Genomic DNA, 21,237 nt, shown 5'->3' on the forward strand with positions numbered 1-21,237 from the left:
GTTATAGAAACATGATTTAAGTGACCAAAAAGGACAAAATAGATATAATAACTCAATAAATCAGAGTCACAAATATATTCTATGTATTTCATATATACCTATTATTATAGTATACAGTCAAAACAAAAACAAAGAAACTTCGGAAATGACTTTTTGGCACAACACCGGCAGGTGGCAGTATTTCACCTTTAAGCTTTTTTGACACGCGTCAGAAGGAGAAGAAGAAGAACCGGGACGTGTTCGTCAGCACTGGATGTTCCGGTTGTTTACAACCAGGAAATCTGTCAGTTTGTGAACCGGGACTCCGTGAACCTGCAGCGGTAAACATGGCGGCGGTGGACGTGGAGGATGAGAGCATCCTGGCGTCCATCTTTAAGGACAGCTTCCCGGACAGCTGGAGGGACAACCCGGACTTCGCGGCCTACCTGTCGGAGCTCAGCTCCTTCGGGGTGGAGAAGCTGGGTCGGGAGCCGGAGAGGCTGGCGGAGGAGCGGGCTCAGATCCTGCAGCAGACCCGGGAGCTGGCCTTCTCCAACTACCAGACCTTCATCCGCACCGCCGACTGCACCGAGCACATCTACCGGGACTTCGGGCGGGTGGAGAGCAGCGTGTCCCGGCTGCTGGACAAGCTGCCCCGCTTCGGAGAGAATTGCAGGTCGGTGGCTCCCTGTGGAGGGGATGTCAGCAGGAGGAAACTGGGGTCTATAAAAGTGTCATCATTTACTGTTAGGTTAATAAAAACTTTAGATATTTTTTAAAAAGCACACAGGATGAACTGATCAAGGAGAGAGATGCAGATTATTATTATTGTAGCTCACTGTAGGATCACAAAGTGAATAACTTAGTTATTTTCTTAGGAATATGCCACAGAAGGTGAATTGACTGGGAATAAAACAGCAGCAGATTAATTTCCCTTGAGCTGGCTCGTCAGCCTCCTTTCAGAATAAAAAACAGGCAGCCAGACTTTAGCCACAACCAGAACAAAACTACAGACTGGGGACATTAATGAAAGATAATAAAAGGTTCTTAGAGCTATAAAGTGTTACGTGTTACACATAGTTGTGTTTTTGCTGTTGTGCTGTCTCTCTGAGCTTTGGGGGCTCATTTTGTTTTCAGGCACTTCATGAAAGAGGCGGAGGAGATCGGAGCAAGCCGCCGGATGAACAGCCTCACTCTGAACCGCCACACGGAGATCCTGGAGATTCTGGAGATTCCTCAGCTCATGGACACCTGCGTCCGCAACGGCTACTACGAAGAGGCTCTGGAGCTGGCGGCATACGTGAAGAGGCTGGAGAAGAAACACTCGTCGCTGCCCGTCATCCAGGTGAGTCCAGACCAGGCTGACCAAAAAGCGGGTGTGTTTGGGGTTTTTTTACTGCCTGAATGAAACTGTAGCGGCGGCACTCCGTCCCTATTTCACTCTTCTGTACCGCCGTTAGGAGTCAGTCCGGCAACATGCATTGAAACGCGAGCAAGTCCAAGTATCCTTCTTGCAAACAATATGTTTATTGACACTTTTAGTTTACATGGCAAGACTCGGTCAAAAAACTGTGTCGCTTCCAGCTTATCCAACTCCTCAACTACGTAACTACAGTGCGCCGGAAGCTCAAAATACTAAAAAGCGCTTTAGAATGTTGCACTTCTCTATTCTATACATTTAACAAACAGTATTTTAAAATCAACTAGAATTATATTCTTAACATCAAACATATATATTTCTCCTCTAATCATTTTACCAGTACCAATAAAATTAACCTTTAATTGGCTCTTACATCATCCGGCCCCTAATTGGTTAGGCGAGAGAACTAAACAATTACTAACTTACACATCAATCATTAAGAGCCAACCTAATCGTAATGTCCATGAACAAACATTCCTTCTCTTCATCGCTCAGATGAAGCCTCCTCCAGAAGACACAACTTGTTAACAGGTCTTTCCAGGATGTTGCTTTTAGTTTTTACTTTCAATCTTCGGACTGTTCCACTTGAGTCTGGCAACGTCTCAACCACTCTCCCCATGAGCCAGGAGTTGCGTGGAGAAGAACTGTCCACCAGCAGCACAAGATCTCCGACCACGAAGTTTCTCCTTAGTTTCAGCCACTTCTGGCGCTCTTGCAGAAGTGGAAGATATTCACGAGTCCATCTGGTCCAAAACAAATCTGCTAGATATTGAACCTGTCTCCATCTTTTTCTGGTGTATGCATCATTTTTGTTGAAGACACCTGGAGGCATGAGGGGCTGTGACTTAAGCAGCAACAGATGGCTCGGCGTTAAAGCTTCAACGTCATTTATGTCATCTGAGACGCTTGTGAGAGGTCTGCCATTAATGATGCTTTCAATCTCACACATTATTGTATGAAGACAATCTTCATTTGGCACTTGTTCCTTCAAGAGAGCGCTGAGAATTCGACGCACTGTTCGAATTTGTCTCTCCCAAACTCCACCTTGATGTGAAGCAGCCGGGCTGTTAAAAATCCACTTTATACCTTTTGGTTGTAGGACTCTTTCTATTTTGTCGTTATCCAGTCTTTGAATGGCTTCCCTCAACTCCCTTTCCGCTGCCACAAAGTTTGTGCCATTATCTGACCTCATGATGGTAACTTGACCTCTTCTGCAGATGAAACGTCGAATCGCGTTGATACAGGAGTCTGTGTCAAGACTGTCTGCAACTTCAATATGCACAGCTCTGAGAATGAGGCAGGTAAACATGACACCATATCTTTTGACAGTACCCCGGCCCCGCTTGACATCAAATGGGCCAAAGTAGTCGACACCAGTGTTTGTAAACGGAGGTTTGTCTGGTAGAAGACGGTCTTCAGGTAAGTCTGCCATCTTCTGCTCACCAACCCTTCCAGAAATCCTACGGCAAGTTTGACATTTGTTGATTATCTTTCTAATTGCCGAATTGGCTTGAGGAATCCAATATCTGCATCGAAATTGCGCCAGCACATAATTGCGACCGCAGTGACCAGTTCGTTGATGGATGTCTCTCAAAATGATTTCAGAGATTTTGCTGTGTTTAGAAAGAATTGCTGGTTGTTTAGCATTTTCTGGCAAGCCTGATTTATTGAGTCTGCCGCCAACTCTCAGCATCCCATCCCGAAGAACTGGGTCTAATTTGAACAGCTGGCTGCTACAACTGAGCTGTCCTCCCTCCTGTAGGATTTTGATCTCCTCTCCATGATGCTGTTTCTGGCTGAAACGAACGATTACTGATTCGGCAGCCTCAAGATCCTCCAAAGCAAGCGCTTTCTTTCCCATTGCAGATTTAAATGTCCTCATGTGCACTTGCAACTTTAACTTTTGCTTTTCAGAATCATTTTCATTTTTCTGTACTATTTTTGAGTACTGTTTTCTTTCTTCTTTTAACATCCACAGCACCTTCCTTAGCTTCATTATCCAGGCTACTGCTCTTTTCAGTTTATTCCAGTCTGAATAGTAGTCTATCACACGTTTCATTGGTTCCATGCCTTCCTCAACTGTCAGTATATTAACCGTTGCTGAAGTCTTGACTTCTGGATCATTTTGAAGGTTTTCCTTCTTTCTCACTGGCTGTTCTGGCCATTCGTTTTCATCTAGAAGATAGTTCGGCCCGTGAATCCATGAACCTCCTTCCAACAGATCTTTTGCCTTTAACCCTCTGCTTGCTTGATCTGCAGGATTTTCTGCCGATGTCACATACTTCCATTGCGATGGCTTGGTTGCTTCTCGAATCAGTGAAACTCTATTTGCAACAAATGTTTTGAAGCGAGATGTTTCGCTATCAATGTATCTAAGCACAGTTGTGCTGTCCGTCCAAAAGACTGATTGTTGCAGAGGAACTTGAAGTTCTTGTCGCAGTAATCTGTCCATCCTCACTGAAATCACTGCTGCAGTCAGCTCAAGCCTAGGAATTGTGACTTGCTTGAGCGGAGAAACTCTGGATTTCCCAATGAGAAAGGCACAATGTCTCTTGCCTTGTCTACTTTCCATCAACAGGTAAGAGACAGTTCCATATGCGTAATCTGAAGCATCGGAAAAATGGTGCAACTGCGCAACAACAGTGCATCCGAAACCTGTAGGCTTTAGGCATCTACTCACATGGAAGTTGGAGAGGAGTACAATGTCTTCTTTCCATTTTTTCCAAATTTTTGCATGCTTTTCATTGATCTCTTTGTCCCAACCATGCTGCTCTTTACAGAGATCTTTCAACAAAAGCTTTGCAGGCAAGATGACTGGTGCTAGAAAGCCAAGAGGGTCATAAATTGAATTAATGACTGACAAAATGCCTCTTCGTGTCATTGGCTTGTCTTGCAACCTTATAGTGTAAGTGAAGTTATCTGTTTCTGTGTTCCACTGTACACCTAGAGTTCTCTCAACTGGCAAAGTGTCATGCCTAAGATCCAGATCTTTCACCTCGTTGGCTCTGTGTTCTTCAGGAATTGACATCAATACTTTCCTACTGTTACTTGTCCATTTTGTTAATGTAAACCCTCCACTGGTACACAGAGCACAAAGATCACTGACTAATTTCACTGCAGCCTCTTCTGTAGCTACACTTTTAAGACAGTCATCTACGTAGAAGTTGCACAGGACTGTCTGAACAGCTTCTGGCGATGCTTCTTCCTTGTGATCTTCTGCCGTTCTTCTTAGCGCATATGAGGCGACACTTGGTGAGGAAGTAGCTCCAAAGAGGTGCACCATCATCCTATATTCCTTCATGGGCTCATCCAGCTTGCCATCTGGCCACCAGAGAAAACGAAGAAGATCAGCATCTCTTTCTGGTACGTTGACTTGGTAAAACATTGATTCAATGTCTGCCATCAGCGCTACTGGCTCTTCACGGAATCTTAAAAGAACACCCACCAGTGTGTTAGTCAGATCCGGTCCCTGCAGTAACTCCTTGTTTAGAGACATATCCTGGTATGAAGCCGTACAGTCGAACACGACCCGTAACTTTCTCTTCTTCGGGTGATACACCCCATGGTGTGGTATATAGAACACTCTGTTGTCGTCACGGCTCAACTGGTGGTCTGGCACTGGAACTGCATAGCCCTTGGTGATGATGTTTTCCATGAAGCACTTATAATCTTCAAAAAACTGAGGATTCTTCTTAAACTTTCTGAACAAACATGCTATCCGCTGCTCCGCAACACAATGGTTGTTTGGCATTTGAAGATTCTCATTCTTAAGTGGCAATCCAATGTTATAGTGTCCATTTTCGAAAGGTCGTTGTCTTTTCTACCGCTCGTAGAAACTGTTTGTCTTCTTGTGACATTTCCGCTTTGTCATCATAATTACGTTCTGAAAAATCGATGTTATACTGTTGGACCAGTAGCTTCTCAACTTCCACTAAGGAGATTCGGCTCACTGAGAAATGCGGTTCTTTGTTTTCTGAGTCATTTAGTTCTTTTCTTATGGGTCCATTCACAACCCAACCAATGGTGGTCTTCACTGCATAAGGACCTCCATTTTGTCCATTAATGACACGCCATGGCTCCATTGCTTTTGCACAGTTGGCTCCTATAAGCAGGTCTACATTAGCCTCTATCTCTGGTAGCCTCACTTCATGTAGATAAGGCCACTTCTGGATGTCTGACTGCTTGGGTATGTTTCCACTACTCACAGGTATACTAGTGTGAGTGAACACCTTGGGTAAGTCAACGAACTTGGAATCTTCCAACCCACACACTTCCAGGTCTGATATAACAAAACTGTTCATGAGTTTCTGTTCTCCTGGTTTTTCTTGACTCATGGTACTTAGAAGTATCCATGTAGGCTTTCCTTTAACATTCAGTTTTCTTTGTAGATCTTCCGTGCAGAATGTTGCCGTGCTTCCCGGGTCCAAAAAGGCATATGTCTCTATATATTTATCACTCATTTTAGATTTGATCCTGACTGGTACTATAGAGAGCACACACTCCTCTTCTCCAGCCCCTGTAAGCCCACAAGTCTCTTGACTGACAGGAACTTGAGCACAAGGTGCCTCATTACCATCAGTAACATCCTCCCTTTCTGTTTCCACAGAACTTTCTTTTCTCCCCATGTGCAGAATGTCTGGGTGCTTTAGTGAACACTCTTTACATTCCATTCTGCGCTTGCAGAACTTGCTGAGATGCCCAGAAACCAAACATCCAAAACAGAGTCCCTTTGACTTCAAGAAATCCACACGTTCTTTGTGTGGTTGATTCTTAATCTTTCCACAAGAAGCAAGAGTGTGAGGCTGCTGACAATACAAACATGGCTTCTCAAAGGCACTTGCTGTCTTGATTGAATTTTCAGTTTTAACGTTTGTTTTTTGCAGTCTTTTGTTCTCGGCGGAAATGTTGGTGGCAAAACTGCTTCCTCGAAACTCCTTCTTTGCTGGATATTTTTCCTTTTGGTCAGTCTTTCCACTTGTCGCTGCACGGTTGTCTGGGATATTACCAAAGAGTGGATCCATAGCTATTTTAGCCTGGCGGTCTATAAAGTTCACCAAATCTGCAAATCTTGCTCTTTTGCCCCTCTTTTCTTGGAGTTCAAATGCTTCTACGCGCCAACGTTCTCTGGTTTTGTAGGGCAGCTTGGATATCACTGTGCGTAGATTGGTTGGATTATCCATCTCTTCCAAAAATTCAACATCCTCCATGGTGTTGCGACAGCCAGTCAGGAACATAGCATAGGCATTTAATGCCTTTGCATCGTCATTTTTCACTTGCGGCCATTTGAGTGCTTTCTCAATGAATGCGCTTGCGATCCTTAGCTCATCTCCATAGTGCTTATGTAGCAACCGTCTGGCCTCACGGTAACCTTTGCTAGGAGTCATGTGTACACAACTGCGAATTAGCTCCTGTGGTTCGCCAGCAGTGAACTGTTCCAAAAAATACAGCTTATCTTGCTCGTTATCAGTCTTTTGCTCTACTGCATGTTCGAAGGCTCTTATGAAGGCCTTATACTGTAGTGCATCACCTTTAAAAACCGGAATGTCCTTTGATGGCAACTGAGCCAACTGCTGCTGTTTCACAAGTAACTCAGTGATTACATTCTGTTTCTGCATGACTGACAATAGATCATCACTTCTGTCAACGTGAGCATTAAGCCCATGAGTGGAGACTGGATGAGACAGTTGTGGTACCTGTGAGTTTTGCACTTGTGAATTAGCGTGACTACTCACATCAGCTTGTTGTGGGAGCATTATGCCAACTCTTTCCTTTTTAACTTCTCGACCTTGCGATCTTTGTATTGACACATAACTGCTCAGACCATCTTCAGATCTTTCATATTCTTTGAGCACCTTTAATTTTGCTTGACTTTCCGCTAGTGCAGTCTCCAACTCTAACTCTTCCTTTTCCGCTTTGACTCTTGCTGTTTCCAGCTCAAGATGTTGCCTAATCCTGGCCAACTCCAACTCAAGTTCTTGCCTTTTCTTCAATGCTGCGGCTCGTTCCAGCAAGGCTGCGTGTTCTGCCTCCTGTTTAGCACGAGTGGAGGAAACTCTAGATGTTGTAGATGCTCGGCTGACTTGAGACCCACGCGAGCTATGAACTGCATCCTTTCTAGCTCCAACCTGTGATGCGCTGTCATCTGGGTTAACAGCTTCTTCCAAGTCATCTGTAATGTGCTCCTGCTGCTCAGTTTCATTTGGAATCATATGCTTATGATCCTCTGCGATCCATTTCTTTGTTGTTTGCATAAACTCTCTTATAGATGCCATTTTGGGCTCAAACCAATTGTCCTGGTCAAATATTTTTTCTTCTTCAGACAAAAGGCTCATAACCTGGTTATTGTGACTGTGAAACTCATTCAGAGCCAATGCAAAGTCACTTTCCATTATTTCTTTCACATTTTGAAGGTTCTGAGCATCACTCATCATTATCTTTATCTCCTTTATTTTGCCTGTGATTGTTCCTAATGTTCGTCTTCTTAAGGCAATCCATCTGTGTAATTTTTCTTCCAAAGCTTTCTCTGTTAACTTGCATGTTCTTCCCACCTCTCTTTCCTCCGCCATCTTATAAGTTGCAGGGGTTTATTGGCTCAATTAGCATGCACTATTTGTCTTCTGCTTAGAATCTTTAATAGACATAGTGTAAACCATCTTCATAACATGCCAAAAACTCCGCATAGACCGCATCAAATCTTGTTTTACAACATGCAGTCCCACAGACAAAGAAAGAAAAAAGAGATCGGGTTTGACGATAGCACGCAGTTAAGTTTCACTTTCGTTTTCCACCAGACTTAACAAGCCTCCAAAAAACGTCTTTTTCTTCTTACTGCACGAAGTACTAAGAGAGTTTGTTACCTTCTTCTACAGAATAATCCAAAGAATTATCCGGTTCGGTGCCAGCATCCTTAAGCAGTGCCTCTTACTTTCCGTTAGGTTGCTCCCTTCCGTCCGAGCGCCGTGCAGCCGATCCTCCACATGTCGGTGAAGCTCAGTTTTTTGACTTATGTAGCGGCGGCACTCCGTCCCTATTTCACTCTTCTGTACCGCCGTTAGGAGTCAGTCCGGCAACATGCATTGAAACGCGAGCAAGTCCAAGTATCCTTCTTGCAAACAATATGTTTATTGACACTTTTAGTTTACATGGCAAGACTCGGTCAAAAAACTGTGTCGCTTCCAGCTTATCCAACTCCTCAACTACGTAACTACAGTGCGCCGGAAGCTCAAAATACTAAAAAGCGCTTTAGAATGTTGCACTTCTCTATTCTATACATTTAACAAACAGTATTTTAAAATCAACTAGAATTATATTCTTAACATCAAACATATATATTTCTCCTCTAATCATTTTACCAGTACCAATAAAATTAACCTTTAATTGGCTCTTACAGAAACTCTAAATGTTATTTAGGAAAATGAACTGTTAGGGCTAAATAAACGTTACTTTTCTTTGATTTTCTGTTGTGTGATGTTGGAGAAAAAATGTTCAAATAAACAATTACACGTGTGAAGAGAATTAAAGAGCTCAGGCTCCAGACCGCTCTGAATACTCAGTTTTCTTTTGTTACGTGCACAGCTAACAAGCTCTGGGTGTTGCCCCTCAGCAGGCTTCCAGGTGTTGGCCAGCTGGAATAAAGCAGGCTTTCAGAGAAGGTGAAAAAGCTAAAATGTGACTGCGGGAGGTTGTTGATGGGGCTCAGGTTCAGGTACAGGCTGGAAATCGCTAGTTTAAACTCTAAATTGACAAAAACTGGAGAAAAACAGTTGAGAAACTTTCTCTTTGCTGAGATATAAAACAGAAAAGGTCACTGTGGAGAACATCTAATGTTTCGGCTCCTCTAACCTTTGACCTTCTCCATCTTTAGGGTATCGTGCGTGAAGTGCGTCAGTCGGCTCAGCTGATGCTCAACCAGCTGTTGCAGCAGCTCCGCAGCAACTCCCAGCTTCCCGTGTGCCTCCGCGTCATCGGTTACCTGCGGCGCATGGACGTGTTCACGGAGGCGGAGCTGCGGGTGAAGTTCCTGCAGGCTCGCAGCACTTGGCTGCACTCCATCCTCGCCGCCATCCCTGAAAACGATGCTTACTTTCACATCACCAAGACCATCGAGGCCTGCAGGGTGCACATGTTTGACATCATCACCCAGTACAGAGCCATCTTCTCTGACGAGGACCCGCTAGTGCCCCCCGCCGGTGGGCTCATGGCTGTGAACGAGGGCGCCATCTTCCACGGCTGGGTGGTGCACAAGGTGGCAGAGTTCCTGGAGACCTTAGAGAGGGACCTGCAGCGGGGTGTGGGCAGCCGCCTGGACTCCCTGCTGGGTCAGTGCATGTACTTCGGTTTGTCCTTCAGCAGGGTGGGGGCGGACTTCCGCGGGCAGCTGGCGCCCATGTTCCAGCGGGTGGCGGTGGACACGTTCCGCGGAGCCATGAAGGAGGCGGTGGAAAAGTTCCAGGAGGACATGAACCTGTACACCCTCATCGCCCTGCCCTCAGTGCTGGCAGGGACCATCCCCGTCGTAGCCCCCGCCCCGCAGCCCGGCACCCTGCAGCCCCCAATGTCCCTGCTGGACTTCCAGCCGCTCGCCTGCTTTCTCAACAACATCCTGACCGCCTTCAACGACCTCCGCCTCTGCTGCCCCATCGGAGTGGTGGAGAATGTCACCAAATGCCTGGAGGAAGCCCTGAAGATGGTGAGCAGCTGGATCTTTGGTGTAATCTGGGTTAAAGTCAGACTGATGCTGGATTAACAGCTGCTGACGGTGTCGTTTTTTGTCAGGTGACCCGTCAGATTCTGGTGTTTCACCGGGCGGAGGAGACGGCCTTCAGCAGCCGGGAGAAGGAGCTGTTTATTCAGTTCTGCTGTGCGTACGCTGAAGACCTGCTGCCCTTCCTGAACCGCTGCCTGCAGGTCCTGTTTCCACCGGCTCAGCTCGCTCTCATCCTGGGTGAGGACTCGCAGCAACGTCTGAGTTTGTTTCTTCGTTTAAAACGGACGCGGTGATGCTGAAGACGTTTAACGACGGGCCTGGAAGTGAAGCCGTTATTCCAATAATGCGGTCTCAGTTTAAACTGTTGTCCTTGCGTTGTTGTTCTTGTTGGTCACCTTCGGTCTCGGGCTGGAAACCGCATGAACGTACATGGTAGACTGTACATAAAAGATGGGCGTAGCCACTGGGACATTTGTGAAACCATGGTCTGAATTTGGAGTAATGACCGCTTCAGCCTGTAGGGGGCACTAATAAAACCACAAAATCACCACACAAGCTTTTTTTGTGTAGTAAAGTTAAACTTTTGGTCCAATCAGTCAATGAGAAGAAAACTTCACAAAATTAGTTTAAAAGAGAAAAAAATCTTTAACCTCTTTTTCTTTTTTTGCCCTGGACTCTCTTCTCAAAGTTATTCTTTGTAATGGCTAAAATAGCTTAAGAAGTGCTGAGCAGCAGAGTTTGGTCTGAATCAAATCTGTTGTCTCTCCGCAGGTGTTCCTCCCACCCAGCTGCACAAGTACGGCCATCTGGGCTCCATCGACCTCGCCACAGTCCTCGAGCCTCTGGACTTCCTGCTTCCTCAGAAGGAGCCGCCGGTGCCAGAGGTCGACATTACGGCAGAATTGAGCAGCCTGACGTTTGACATGGAGCCCAAAGAACCGGCGCCGACCCCATCCGATGTCAGAGACTCCAAACCCGGAGCTGAACTGACAAAGACAGAGTTTAAAGAGCCGAAGCAGGACGAGGAGTGAAGGCGAGGAAACGCTGGCTCTAAACTGTATCCTGTGACGGACATCTGTCAAAACTGAAGCATTAAAATATTTTTATATATGTGAGAAAAAGGCTTTAATGGTGACATTTCTTCTCTTATTTAAAGGTTTACTCACTAACGTAGAAGGAAAATAAGCAAATAGTTTAGTTTGCTTCTTTTTCCATCGATGATGGAGTCCACCTGATTTTAACTCTGCTCCCGGAGATCTTCAGCTCGTTCTCGTCCTTTAAGAAGGAAAAACTGAATGTTTGTGTTTTCCTGGTAACGTGTCAGAAATGTGAGAAAACCAAAAGTTTGGTTTATTATAGGAAAGTCCTGAAGGGCAGAAACTGACTCTGCATTTTCATCCAGCGTCGGCCTCATCTTTGAGCTTTTTCTGCTGAGGCAGCTGGGAGTTGTAGTCCGTCAGCTGGGAGTTGTAGTCCGTCAGCTGGGAGTTGTAGTCCGTCAGCTGGGAGTTGTAGTCCGTCAGCTGGGAGTTGTAGTCCGTCAGCTGTGTCTGATTTACATGGTGGGTTTGTTAAACTGTCTGGACACTTAAATCTTTCACTTTGATTCAAAGATTCATTGGAAATCAATAAAGATCAATTATATTGACGAGTCAGTCTCATGTTTAAAGGAGCGTACTGCAGTTTCTGCACAGTCACGGTCAGTCTGAGCTGATCTCCACCTGTCTGGAATATCTGAAGATAAACTCAAGGATCTCCACCTTCACAGATCTACAGGTGAGCACCTCGTGGACGCTACTTCCACCAACTAACAGCCTTACTACACCTGCCTGTTAGGTCTTATTTTCCTGTTTAAAAATATAAACCTTCCAGTGATCATGTTCTCCCTCTGCGTCGTGTTTGAATCGTTGGTTTTTGTGTAATTTTACTGTCAGACGGCGACGGGACAATTCAATGATGTAATGCTGTGTTACCATAGAAACACAGCATTTCTGGCACAACTTCAGTGACTCACAAGGTGCAACGAGAAGATAAAGGCGTAAAAGGTCCAGCACTATGCGGCACACAGTGGTGTTACCGTTTAACCACACGCCAAAGCATGAAATTGTAATCAATAATAAAGTTTATTTATGTCGAACATGTGGCCCTCGGCCCCAGAGGCAGCCCACTGAAGGGTCACGTTTGGTCCGGCTTTACAAAGTGAAAACTGCAGAGAAGTCGGTTTGCGTTTTTCAGTGCAGGACCCCGACGTTACAGGACAGTTAGAAATGTTTCTCATGATGATGTTTTTATCATAAAGATGTAAAATACTGAAGATCAGCCATAAACACTGAGCTGGAAACTATAACGTAGTTCAAGCAGACTCGCTGTGAAAGGTTTCACTGCTCTCTAAAACAAATATTTTAATAAGAATATTACGTCTGGCAAAATTTGAAGGAAGGAGGATTTACACCTTAGTCGTTGTTTAAACCCTGAACCTGATGTGCACCTGCACGCTGTAGCCGTGTAACCCAGAGTGACCGTGATTGGTCCGTTCAGTACTGCCGTTTGCTCTTACAGATGTTCATCCACCTCTGCCATCCTTCATCTAATCGACTGGAGGAGAAACGTCTCCAGCAGCGAGTGTTTAGGAGCAGAGCTTTATTTCTTCCTTCTTCACTCACAGAAATCCTGATATGTAGCAGAATCTCTGTATCACGTCGCCGCCCTGCAGACCGAGCGCGCTCCTGCCTCTGTGGTGGAGGTAATGAGCAGAAACAGACACCGATGTGAAATTTCACACACTTTTAATGTATTTATTATTCTGGCTCGTTCCATAAGGGATGCTATGTAATCTGTAATAATCTGGAGCTGGTATTGTTAGAGTCACTCGTGCTGCCAGCAGTTAATTCGCCCGTGTGTCGCCGAGTGTCATCGACTTCCTCTGGCTGTCACGCGCGTCTCTTCTGCTTTGAACACCGTGTTTAGAGCTGTAGTTAATCCTCATGTCTTGGATGTCTGACTGTCCATGAACGCACCAGAAGACCTGGTGAGTTAATCTGTCGCACGTGAGCCGATGGATGATTTGGGAAATGACGGTCCGGTCCTTTAATTTAAACACGATGCATGCTCGCCATCTTTACTTCTTCTTGATGAACTTCCTGCGGGTGGCGTTGGGGTTGGCCCGCCTCCTGCCGCCGCCACACTGGCCGTCTCTGATCTGCAGGTTGGCGGCTCGGCTGTAGATGTCGTTCTCACAGAACGGCGACGCTCCGGCCACGTAGTCCGGGTTGAAGACATCGGTCTTCTGGCGAGCCTTCCGGGAGAGCCTCTGCTGGGGGAAGCGCTGGTCCTCCACCAGCTGGGGGTTGGTGGAGTGTTTCCCCCCCTGAGGCAGAGGCAGCGTGTGCTGAAACACAAGACGGCAGCGGTCATGTTTAGGACGTTTAGACCCGACTCAGGCAGAACTGAAGCGGTCTGAAAAAACGATTTACGCTGCAGATGCGAACGCAGAGTCATTTTAGAAGTGATAAAACGCCGCGTCTCACCCGGAGCCCTCTGGGGTTCAACACTTTGGGGTTTTTGGAGAAATGCATCTGCATGCTGCCATCCTCGTTCACCGTCACCGCCAGCTTCTTCAGGGTTCTGTTCCCGCAGTGAGGACAGAAAGCTTTGTTCATGTCGCTCGTCGTCCTGGAATCGAAACATTTAACAGGTCAATGCTCCTGGACGGGCAACCCCTCGCTTTATTCTCCTTACAGCCTCTAAGAACAGGACAGGTCACTAACATCTGTCCGTCTGAGGAACATCTGTCCTCTCATGTTAGGTTTGTTCCAACCCTGCACTCCACGCTCCATCGTTCTGATCCACTTTAACATCTGTGCTTTTTCTTAAAGCAGGCGTGGGCGAACTCCAGGCCTCGAGGGCCGGAGTCCTGCAGGTTTTAGATCCAACACAGCTGATTTAAATGTCTAAATGACCTCCTCAACATGTCCTGAAGTTCTCCAGAAACCAGGTAATGAACTAATCATGTGATTCAGGTGTGTTGACCCAGGGTGAGATCTAAAACCTGCAGGACGCCGGCCCTCCCACCCCTGGTGTAGAGCCACTTTAATGGATTATATTCAGATTTTTACATGATGTTTTATTTTGACCTTATTTACATCTGTATCTCTGGAGCACCTTTATTATATTTTTCTATGTAAGCATCATTTTTACTGTGTTTTATTATTTTTATTTTAACCTACTCAAGCAGCAATTTAATACATTTATTTATTTATTTTATTCCTTTCATTGACTTTGTCCATTTTATTTATGTATTAATTTATCTTTATTCTTTTAATAAAGCAGTCCTGACATTTTCACTTGTTCAGCACCTTTATTCTACTCTTGATATAAATTTAAATGTTTTAAATGTCGTGTTTTGTATTTTTCGCTGGAACGGATTCGAGCTGCCTCCCTTTCAGCCTGAAGAGGTTTTGTTAACTTTGTTCGGACTCACTTGAAGCAGGCGTGACATCTCAGGATGTAGTTCCTCGCCTGCTTGATCAGCATCCCGTTCACAGAGAGAACGTGAAGTCCGATCTGAATGAGAACGTTCTGGGACACAGACAGCGAAAGCTTTTTGAAGTCCGGCGTAAAGCAGGAGAATATTTATTCACGCAGCGGTTTACTGAAACCATTCACACAAACCTTTAGACAGAAGGTGAAAAACAGCGAATGCACCGTCTGCATCCGTTACCTGCATGGCGAAGTCGGTGGTGAGACAGCCGACTTTGATGTCAGCTGGAGCCGTCCAATCAGCGGAGTCCATTTTCACCTCTTTGATGTTACCGGGAGTGATCCATCCTCCTCCATCGTCATCGTCCTCCTCGTCATCTTCGTCATCAGGCTCGTTCTCTTTGTCCTCGTCGTCCGATTGGCCCGCCGACGCCCTTTGCTCCGCCCTCTCCTCTGTCTGTGGTGATTCGTTGCCCTCTTTCTGTAAACAAACATCATCATCATCATCATCATCATCATCACTGCAGTCTGACAGGTGACAGAAGTTATGACTCAGTGAGAGATGTAAAATTCCTCCTTTGTCTCCTTGCTTCCTCTCACATGCATCCTTTCCTACGGGGAGATGTTGAGGAGGAAACCCTGTTTATCCCACGCCATCAACGTCAGGAACGTTTTCCACACGATTCACTATTTACACATTACAAGAATAAGACCTCAGATCACACTTGAACTACTTTTTCTCTTGAAATGTGCTGCAGGAGGTGGAGGTGGTGGGCATGCACATGAAGTTCAGAGGCTGCAACACAACAACAGAAATAAAAGGGTAATGCACTGATGCACTAGAGTCTGACTGGCGTGTGAAACCATGCAAACACAAAGACGCCTGCAGCCCTCAAAGTCTCATGGAGGCTCCTTTAAATATGAACGAGGTCTCCTGCAAACTGCAGCCGGTCACACTCAGCCACAAGCGCTCACTGAGGGGCTGAACCGAGGCTCAGAGGAACACAAAGGATTATTCTGAACTGTGAATCATGCAAAGCTGCTCTACGAGACTCCCAGCATGAAAACATTCTTCCCTTTCAACTCACCAGTAAACCCAGCAGCTCATCGCTGAAGGTCAGGAGCGGATCCCTCCAGAACAGAAAGCTGCTGAACTGGTCTCCGTCCGAAGTCGTCCGTGTGTCCGCTTGTTTCTGTCCGCCGCTCGATTTTAAACCCTCCGCTGGACCCTGACAGAGCAGCAGCGATAACACACATGCTGTGTTTACGTGCACAACCTGGAGACACAATCTCTTTTCCAACAACACGGCACCCAACTCCATTCATCCACCCATGCCTCCGTCCATCCATCCACCCATGCCTCCATCCATCTGTCTGTCCATCCATCCTTAGTGGCCGGGGAAAACAGATGTTCCTCTCTTCAGACATTTTCTCGGGAATTTCCACCCAGCTGCGAGCTTTAACCTCTCCAGTGTGTCCTGGTTCTGTCCTGGGTGAAACAGTTAACCTGCAGCGCTGCAGGTTTTCTGGTCGGACCCCCAAAGCACCCTAGCTGGCTCCCTTCAGTGTGGAGGACTAACAACCACTGCACGATGTTCCAAACCAGTTCCACATGTTTTCACAGGAAAAAACCCAGTAAAGACACAGCACCACAAAACCTCTGTGCTCAGAGGTGGAACCACGCCACTGGCTGTGGGAGGGGACAGACATTCACACATGCAGCTCACAGAGTCCGTCCTCCATGATTTTATTCTGTGGATGTTACTTTAAACTCTGCTTCTTTGGTCTTAGAACAGTCAGAATAATGGAGCTGGTTTCATCAGTGGCAGAGAGATTGTGTATGTGTTTGTAACAAAGGCAGCTCGGCTCGGTTTCTGAAGCTTCTCGCCTGTTTTCTACGATCGCTTTAAGACACGTTCACAGAGGAAAGGTTCTGAGCATTGAAACTATCTGTGCAAACACAGACGTCTGTGTCAGCAGAGGGATTTAAAACCCTCTGAGGAAGTCGTTACAGCGAGAGTCGGTGAGACTGTGAGGTCCAGGTGCTCCTCGTCCTCTCGCCACGGCATGAAGTCTCAGACCGTCACTTATCGTGCTTTTAATGTTTGTCGCATCAAAAATACAAAAGAATAGAAAAAGTCTGAGGAAATGAAGACGAGCTCCGAAACAACATCAGAACAAAGCTTAGCGTAAACAAAGCGTAAATAATAATAATGATGATAACTCCTGAACATCGCAGGTCTGAGCTGTAAGAGTGGAGGAGGAATTTTCCAGGAACGCCCGCTGTCAGTCTGTCCTCCTCCTTCTTCTTCTGTGTCCTCATTCTGTGGTCTGATTGGTTGGTTTGCAGACAGACAGGTAGACAGAGCCAGCCCATTGGTGGGGGACGGTGGGCAGGTAGGTGGGGGTGTATTCTGATTGGTGGACAGCTTGGCATGGAAGCTCTCAGCATGGCATGGTGCCCCCTCCCCCTGTCTCCTCCACCATCCATCTAATGCTCCTCACCTCTAACCACAGAATGTGTATGTGTGTGTGTGTGTGTGTGTGTGTGTGTGTGTGTGTGTGTGTGTGTGTGTGTGTGTGTGTGTGTGTGTGTGTCGCCTGTTCGGCTGCTGGAGTCTTGTATTATCACTCATCAGCTTCTTTTGGAATTCAAGTCACCAGAAATTTACACGTTTGAGGTTTCATCTCATCCCAGGACAGAGAGGTGCAGGACGAGTTGGATAAATTAAAGATGAGAAATGATTCTTACATTAACATCTGGGAATAATAAAGAAGGTAAACGATGAAGGCACTGAGTGCAAAAGCAGCTTAAACCTGCATCCTTTCTGATGACCTGCAGGGGGCGACTCCTCAGTTTGAAAAAGAAGTGCTTTGAAAATATGATTTGTATCCCAGGTAAATACTTTCCTGGTGAGTTTATGGCCTCGGTTGCTCCTTTCAGGTCTTATCAGGTGTTTAATTTTTAAAATAAAGTTGTCTTTAGTGTCCAGAAGGACGGACGATAAACCCCACGTGACGATCTCCAGTTTCAGTCAGGTCTGGTTACAAAAAGCCATTATGGAGACGTAAAAGCACTCAGAGGCTTCGGAAGCAGCTGGAAGGTTTTTTATTTTATTTTTATAAAGCATTTAGTCCTTAATGGAGCGAGGCCAGCAGTGTGATCCCGTCTCTAATCCTCCTCCTCTCTGTGCTGCTCTCAGATGAAACTGATAAAAACACCTGCAGCTTTTTTTATTTACTCATATTTCTGAATCTGCAGCAGCTAAAACCAAACGAGCCGCCTCTCTCTGTTACGGTCTCGTGACGTCCGACTGTTGGTGGGTGTTTGAGTGCGCTGGTGTCCGGATAAATCCCGTCCCTCCCCCTCGCTGCTCTGTGGCCTGGCTGAGCGTCCTCGCTGATGAGCAGAGGATTGTGGGATTGCTTCCTTCCTTCCTTCCATGTCTGCACTGATAAATCTGAAAACACTGTTTGTGTCAGTTTGATAGGAACACTTCTGGTTGTTGCTCGTTCACACTGCAGTCAGGCTCAGTCTGAGGTTTCAGCCTCGGTAGATCGACTGACTCCTGCTGGTTTTTCTGGGACCACGTTTGACAGAAATGCTCGGTGAGAGATCGTATTGATTACCAGAAGCTAATTGAACAAATGTGACATGAAGACTTGGCCTCAGAGTCGATCTTCAGGTAACGTTAGCAAAGGTGCTGCTGTTTCCTGTATTAGCAGCGACCCGATGACTGTGGAGTAAAATCCTCCATGTTTCTGTGTTTTTGGTTAGAACAGGAAGTGTTATCATGAGGTTCTTGAACCATGACTGTAAAAAGCATGAAATTGGCCAGATTTAACTCTTTAACTTTAATTGTACGTTTCATGTAGAAGTTGGAGGAAGCCAGTGTGCTGAGCAAAGATCACGTCTGTCGGTGTTCAAACGCAGACGTGATCTTTGCTCAGGACACACAACTTATCTTTAAAAACACACCTGAATGATTCTTTGACTTGAAGATTTCTGTGGTGTAGATGGAGACTCTGCTCTGAGCACCAGTAATAATTCTCATCTAAAAAGTTTCCAGACTAAATTCCTGGTAAAAACTGGGAGGTGGTTTAAAAAAATGTCAGCGGTACACAAGAGAAATATTTAAAGCCAGTTTGTTTTCTTCTGAGCAGAGGTTAGTAAGGGCAGCACAGGTGTCTGTTTTATTTGTGGTCCGTGCAGAGGCGTTAGAGGAGAGTCTGCAGGAGCTGTCGGGATGCTTTGTAAACTGCTGACGAAGTCGCTTCACAGTGTAAGAACTTTGTGATCAGCTCTAGAAAGAGCGAAATGAAGAGAAACAACATGTTTTCACATTTATTGTCAGTAGTGTGGACATGGTGAGTTAAAGGGTCACATGACTGCTGGCTGACGCTCTCGTTTCTCTGCAGGACGACTGAAGCTGACGGCCTGACGGACGCCGCGCCGTCGCTGCAGGGTGTCAGCCAGCACCCTGAGGCCTCTGCTGCTCTTCCTGGATTTATTTCCTTCTTAGCCAACGACAGGAGCGGCAAAAGCGATCAAAGACCGATGGAAACTTTACAGGACAGGACGGTCTTAAATCTGGACAGACTGTTATGACACGATGGCCAAACGTCTGGACTGCTGTGACGTCTGATATGAGCTGACAGGACTCGCGCTCCTCCGTCGGGACTCAAAAAAATCCTTATTAACCCTGAAATCAGTATCTGCTCTCCAATCAGTATTTCTCATTGTTTCTTTGTTGCACTTTAAACTTTTAGATCATTTTCTAACCCGAACGTGGCTGATGATGTGCATAGATGCATAATGTGTTTGTATATTTATGTTTGACATGCTTTAATTTTTTTCTTTTGGAGAATGCGGGCACATGAATTTTTCCGTTTTTGTTTTTTTTGTGATCCAAATTTAATTTTTTTTGTCTCCATCTGTTTTTAATCTTTTTTTCTCTGCACCGTGTTCGATGGAGGATTTTCAGGCTGAAACCTTAAAGTGTACTTTTTTCTTCATAAAGTTTAGATAAATTTTAAGGTTTTTTTTCATGTGTGTTGTGTTCCCATCTGTAGTTTCTGGAGGCTTTCCTCCTTTATCCAATCAGGGTACTCCACTGATCCCAAGCTGTCCAATAGGACGTGAGCAATACGAGGAAATCTGTACGTCGCGTCTCAGTCTTCTGCTCCGGTGGACGTTCCTTTTATTTCAAACTTCCTTCAGCTTGAAGAACAAAAAGACTCGAATCGTATCTAAACTCATTTCTTCTCTGTGTGCTTCTGCTGTTGTCTCTTCACCTGTTTGGAGAAAACAAAAACCTCCAGGAAGTCACTGGTGACCTTTGACCTGAGACAGAACACGTGTAGCTGTTGACTTGGTGCGAAGTGGACTGTTAGCTGTAGCTGTAGTAAACAGGAATGCTTAGAAACGCGATGAGCTGCTGTGTGTTGACCTGATGATCAAACTCTGCTTGCTGTTTTTGTTTTGTAATTACTTTTTAATAAACGCTCCAGAACAAACGCACACGTCGGCATCGTGTGGACACAAATATTTAAAAGAGCAGTAAAAAGGAGTGTTTGACACACCATCACTGTAGATTTGAAAATGACATGACCAAGAGGTGAGTTGAGTTAATCTAAAGAGCGTTAATAAAATGACTGAATTAACCACTTTTTTCCCCTAGCACCACTTTCAGACTCAAATAACTGGACAAACTGAGCTGAGTTTGTGATTAAACCTCATTTCCTGTCTATGCTTCCAATGTTCCCACACAGCTTAAATCACATTTAAGGATCGCATCAGTCAGGAAGGCTTTAGACAAAAGGTGAATGATCATTTCTACCTGCAGTAATTGGCTCCGACTTGATGTCACCTGTTGACACCTGCTCAGTTCCTCAGGCTGGCGGAATAGGAGAAGGTGGGCTGCAAAGCGGCTTGCAGGTGCAGAGATTTGTTTAGGATGTGTAGATTTGCCAGGGCTGTCACAGAGTTTGGCTCGACTGGATTAATTAACTTTGAGGTGCTTCAGGATGTTTCAGCTCTCACCCAAAAGACTTTACTCCTAACCGCTAACGGGGAGTCCCACGTATTTGACCCCTACTGGGGTTGTCCCCTTGGAGCTGGTCCTGGGAGTTTTCATATGACTCATTGTAGACACGTGGTTAAGGTGCGAGTCTGGTTGGTTTGAGGAATCTGGTAGCTGATAGCTGGCACTTGGAAATAATTTCAGGTGGACACGGAGAGACCCAGGCGTTTAATCTCTAGTGTCAGCTGCTCTATCTATAGAGACGCCATCGTTCAGCGTCTAGATTTGAAAAAGTTTTTTAGATGTGAGACGGGAAAACCCTGAATGATCGGGAACCTACAGACTTGTTTTAATAATTCAATTCAATTTTATTTATAAAGCGTCAAATCACAGCAGTCCTCTCATTGGAAGAGAGCCAGAGAGAACTGAACTCAACCATGCTAACCTTCCCTCCTTTGCTTTAGCTGGCACTGGGTCTATCACCAACCCTCAGTTTGTGTTCAGGAAGTGAAAAGCATGATCAGCTGATTTGGGGTCAGCTGATCGACTCGACTGTTGAATATTCTGGGTCTTGGGTTGCTTTCACAGAACGTTTTTGGTTGTCCAGTCAATGATGCTGGAAATCTGTT

General features: G+C 45.6%; 2 protein-coding genes across 2 annotated transcripts; one reads left to right on the forward strand and one right to left on the reverse strand.

Annotated features, from left to right (window-relative positions):
- The first annotated feature begins 223 nt into the window (after window positions 1–223).
- On the forward strand, window positions 224–11,782 carry LOC146678103 (conserved oligomeric Golgi complex subunit 8-like). Its single transcript, XM_085403481.1, has 5 exons — window positions 224–655; window positions 1,117–1,324; window positions 9,264–10,088; window positions 10,175–10,343; window positions 10,878–11,782. The coding sequence occupies exons 1-5, from the start codon at window positions 327–329 to the stop codon at window positions 11,135–11,137; spliced, it is 1,791 nt and encodes a 596-aa protein (XP_085259607.1). The 5' UTR covers window positions 224–326; the 3' UTR covers window positions 11,138–11,782.
- A 1,093-nt stretch (window positions 11,783–12,875) lies between these two features.
- Window positions 12,876–16,464, reverse strand: LOC146678104 (RNA-binding protein NOB1-like). Its single transcript, XM_085403894.1, has 5 exons — window positions 15,674–16,464; window positions 14,827–15,066; window positions 14,587–14,684; window positions 13,634–13,778; window positions 12,876–13,494 (listed from the first exon to the last, which is right to left on the reverse strand). The coding sequence occupies exons 1-5, from the start codon at window positions 15,905–15,907 to the stop codon at window positions 13,225–13,227; spliced, it is 987 nt and encodes a 328-aa protein (XP_085260020.1). The 5' UTR covers window positions 15,908–16,464; the 3' UTR covers window positions 12,876–13,224.
- Between the last annotated feature and the right edge of the window lie 4,773 nt (window positions 16,465–21,237).

This window comes from Rhamphochromis longiceps, linkage group LG1 (genome assembly GCF_057381845.1).
Source record: "Rhamphochromis longiceps isolate RC_006_pf linkage group LG1, R_longiceps_female_GT1.1, whole genome shotgun sequence".
NCBI classification, from domain to species: domain Eukaryota; kingdom Metazoa; phylum Chordata; class Actinopteri; order Cichliformes; family Cichlidae; genus Rhamphochromis; species Rhamphochromis longiceps.

What these genes read in the sequence shown, in the direction of transcription:
- LOC146678103 (XM_085403481.1), top strand. Translation starts at nt 327, where the DNA reads ATGGCGGCGGTGGACGTGGAGGATGAGAGCATCCTGGCGTCCATCTTT. An exon ending in TGGAGGAAGCCCTGAAGATG is followed by an intron (nt 10,089 to 10,174) that starts GTGAGCAGCTGG and finishes GTTTTTTGTCAG; the next exon opens with GTGACCCGTCAGATTCTGGT. An exon ending in TCAGCTCGCTCTCATCCTGG is followed by an intron (nt 10,344 to 10,877) that starts GTGAGGACTCGC and finishes GTCTCTCCGCAG; the next exon opens with GTGTTCCTCCCACCCAGCTG.
- LOC146678104 (XM_085403894.1), bottom strand. Translation starts at nt 15,907, where the DNA reads ATGGAGTTGGGTGCCGTGTTGTTGGAAAAGAGATTGTGTCTCCAGGTT. An exon ending in ATGAGCTGCTGGGTTTACTG is followed by an intron (nt 15,067 to 15,673) that starts GTGAGTTGAAAG and finishes GTTTGTTTACAG; the next exon opens with AAAGAGGGCAACGAATCACC. An exon ending in CCACCGACTTCGCCATGCAG is followed by an intron (nt 14,685 to 14,826) that starts GTAACGGATGCA and finishes TCTGTGTCCCAG; the next exon opens with AACGTTCTCATTCAGATCGG.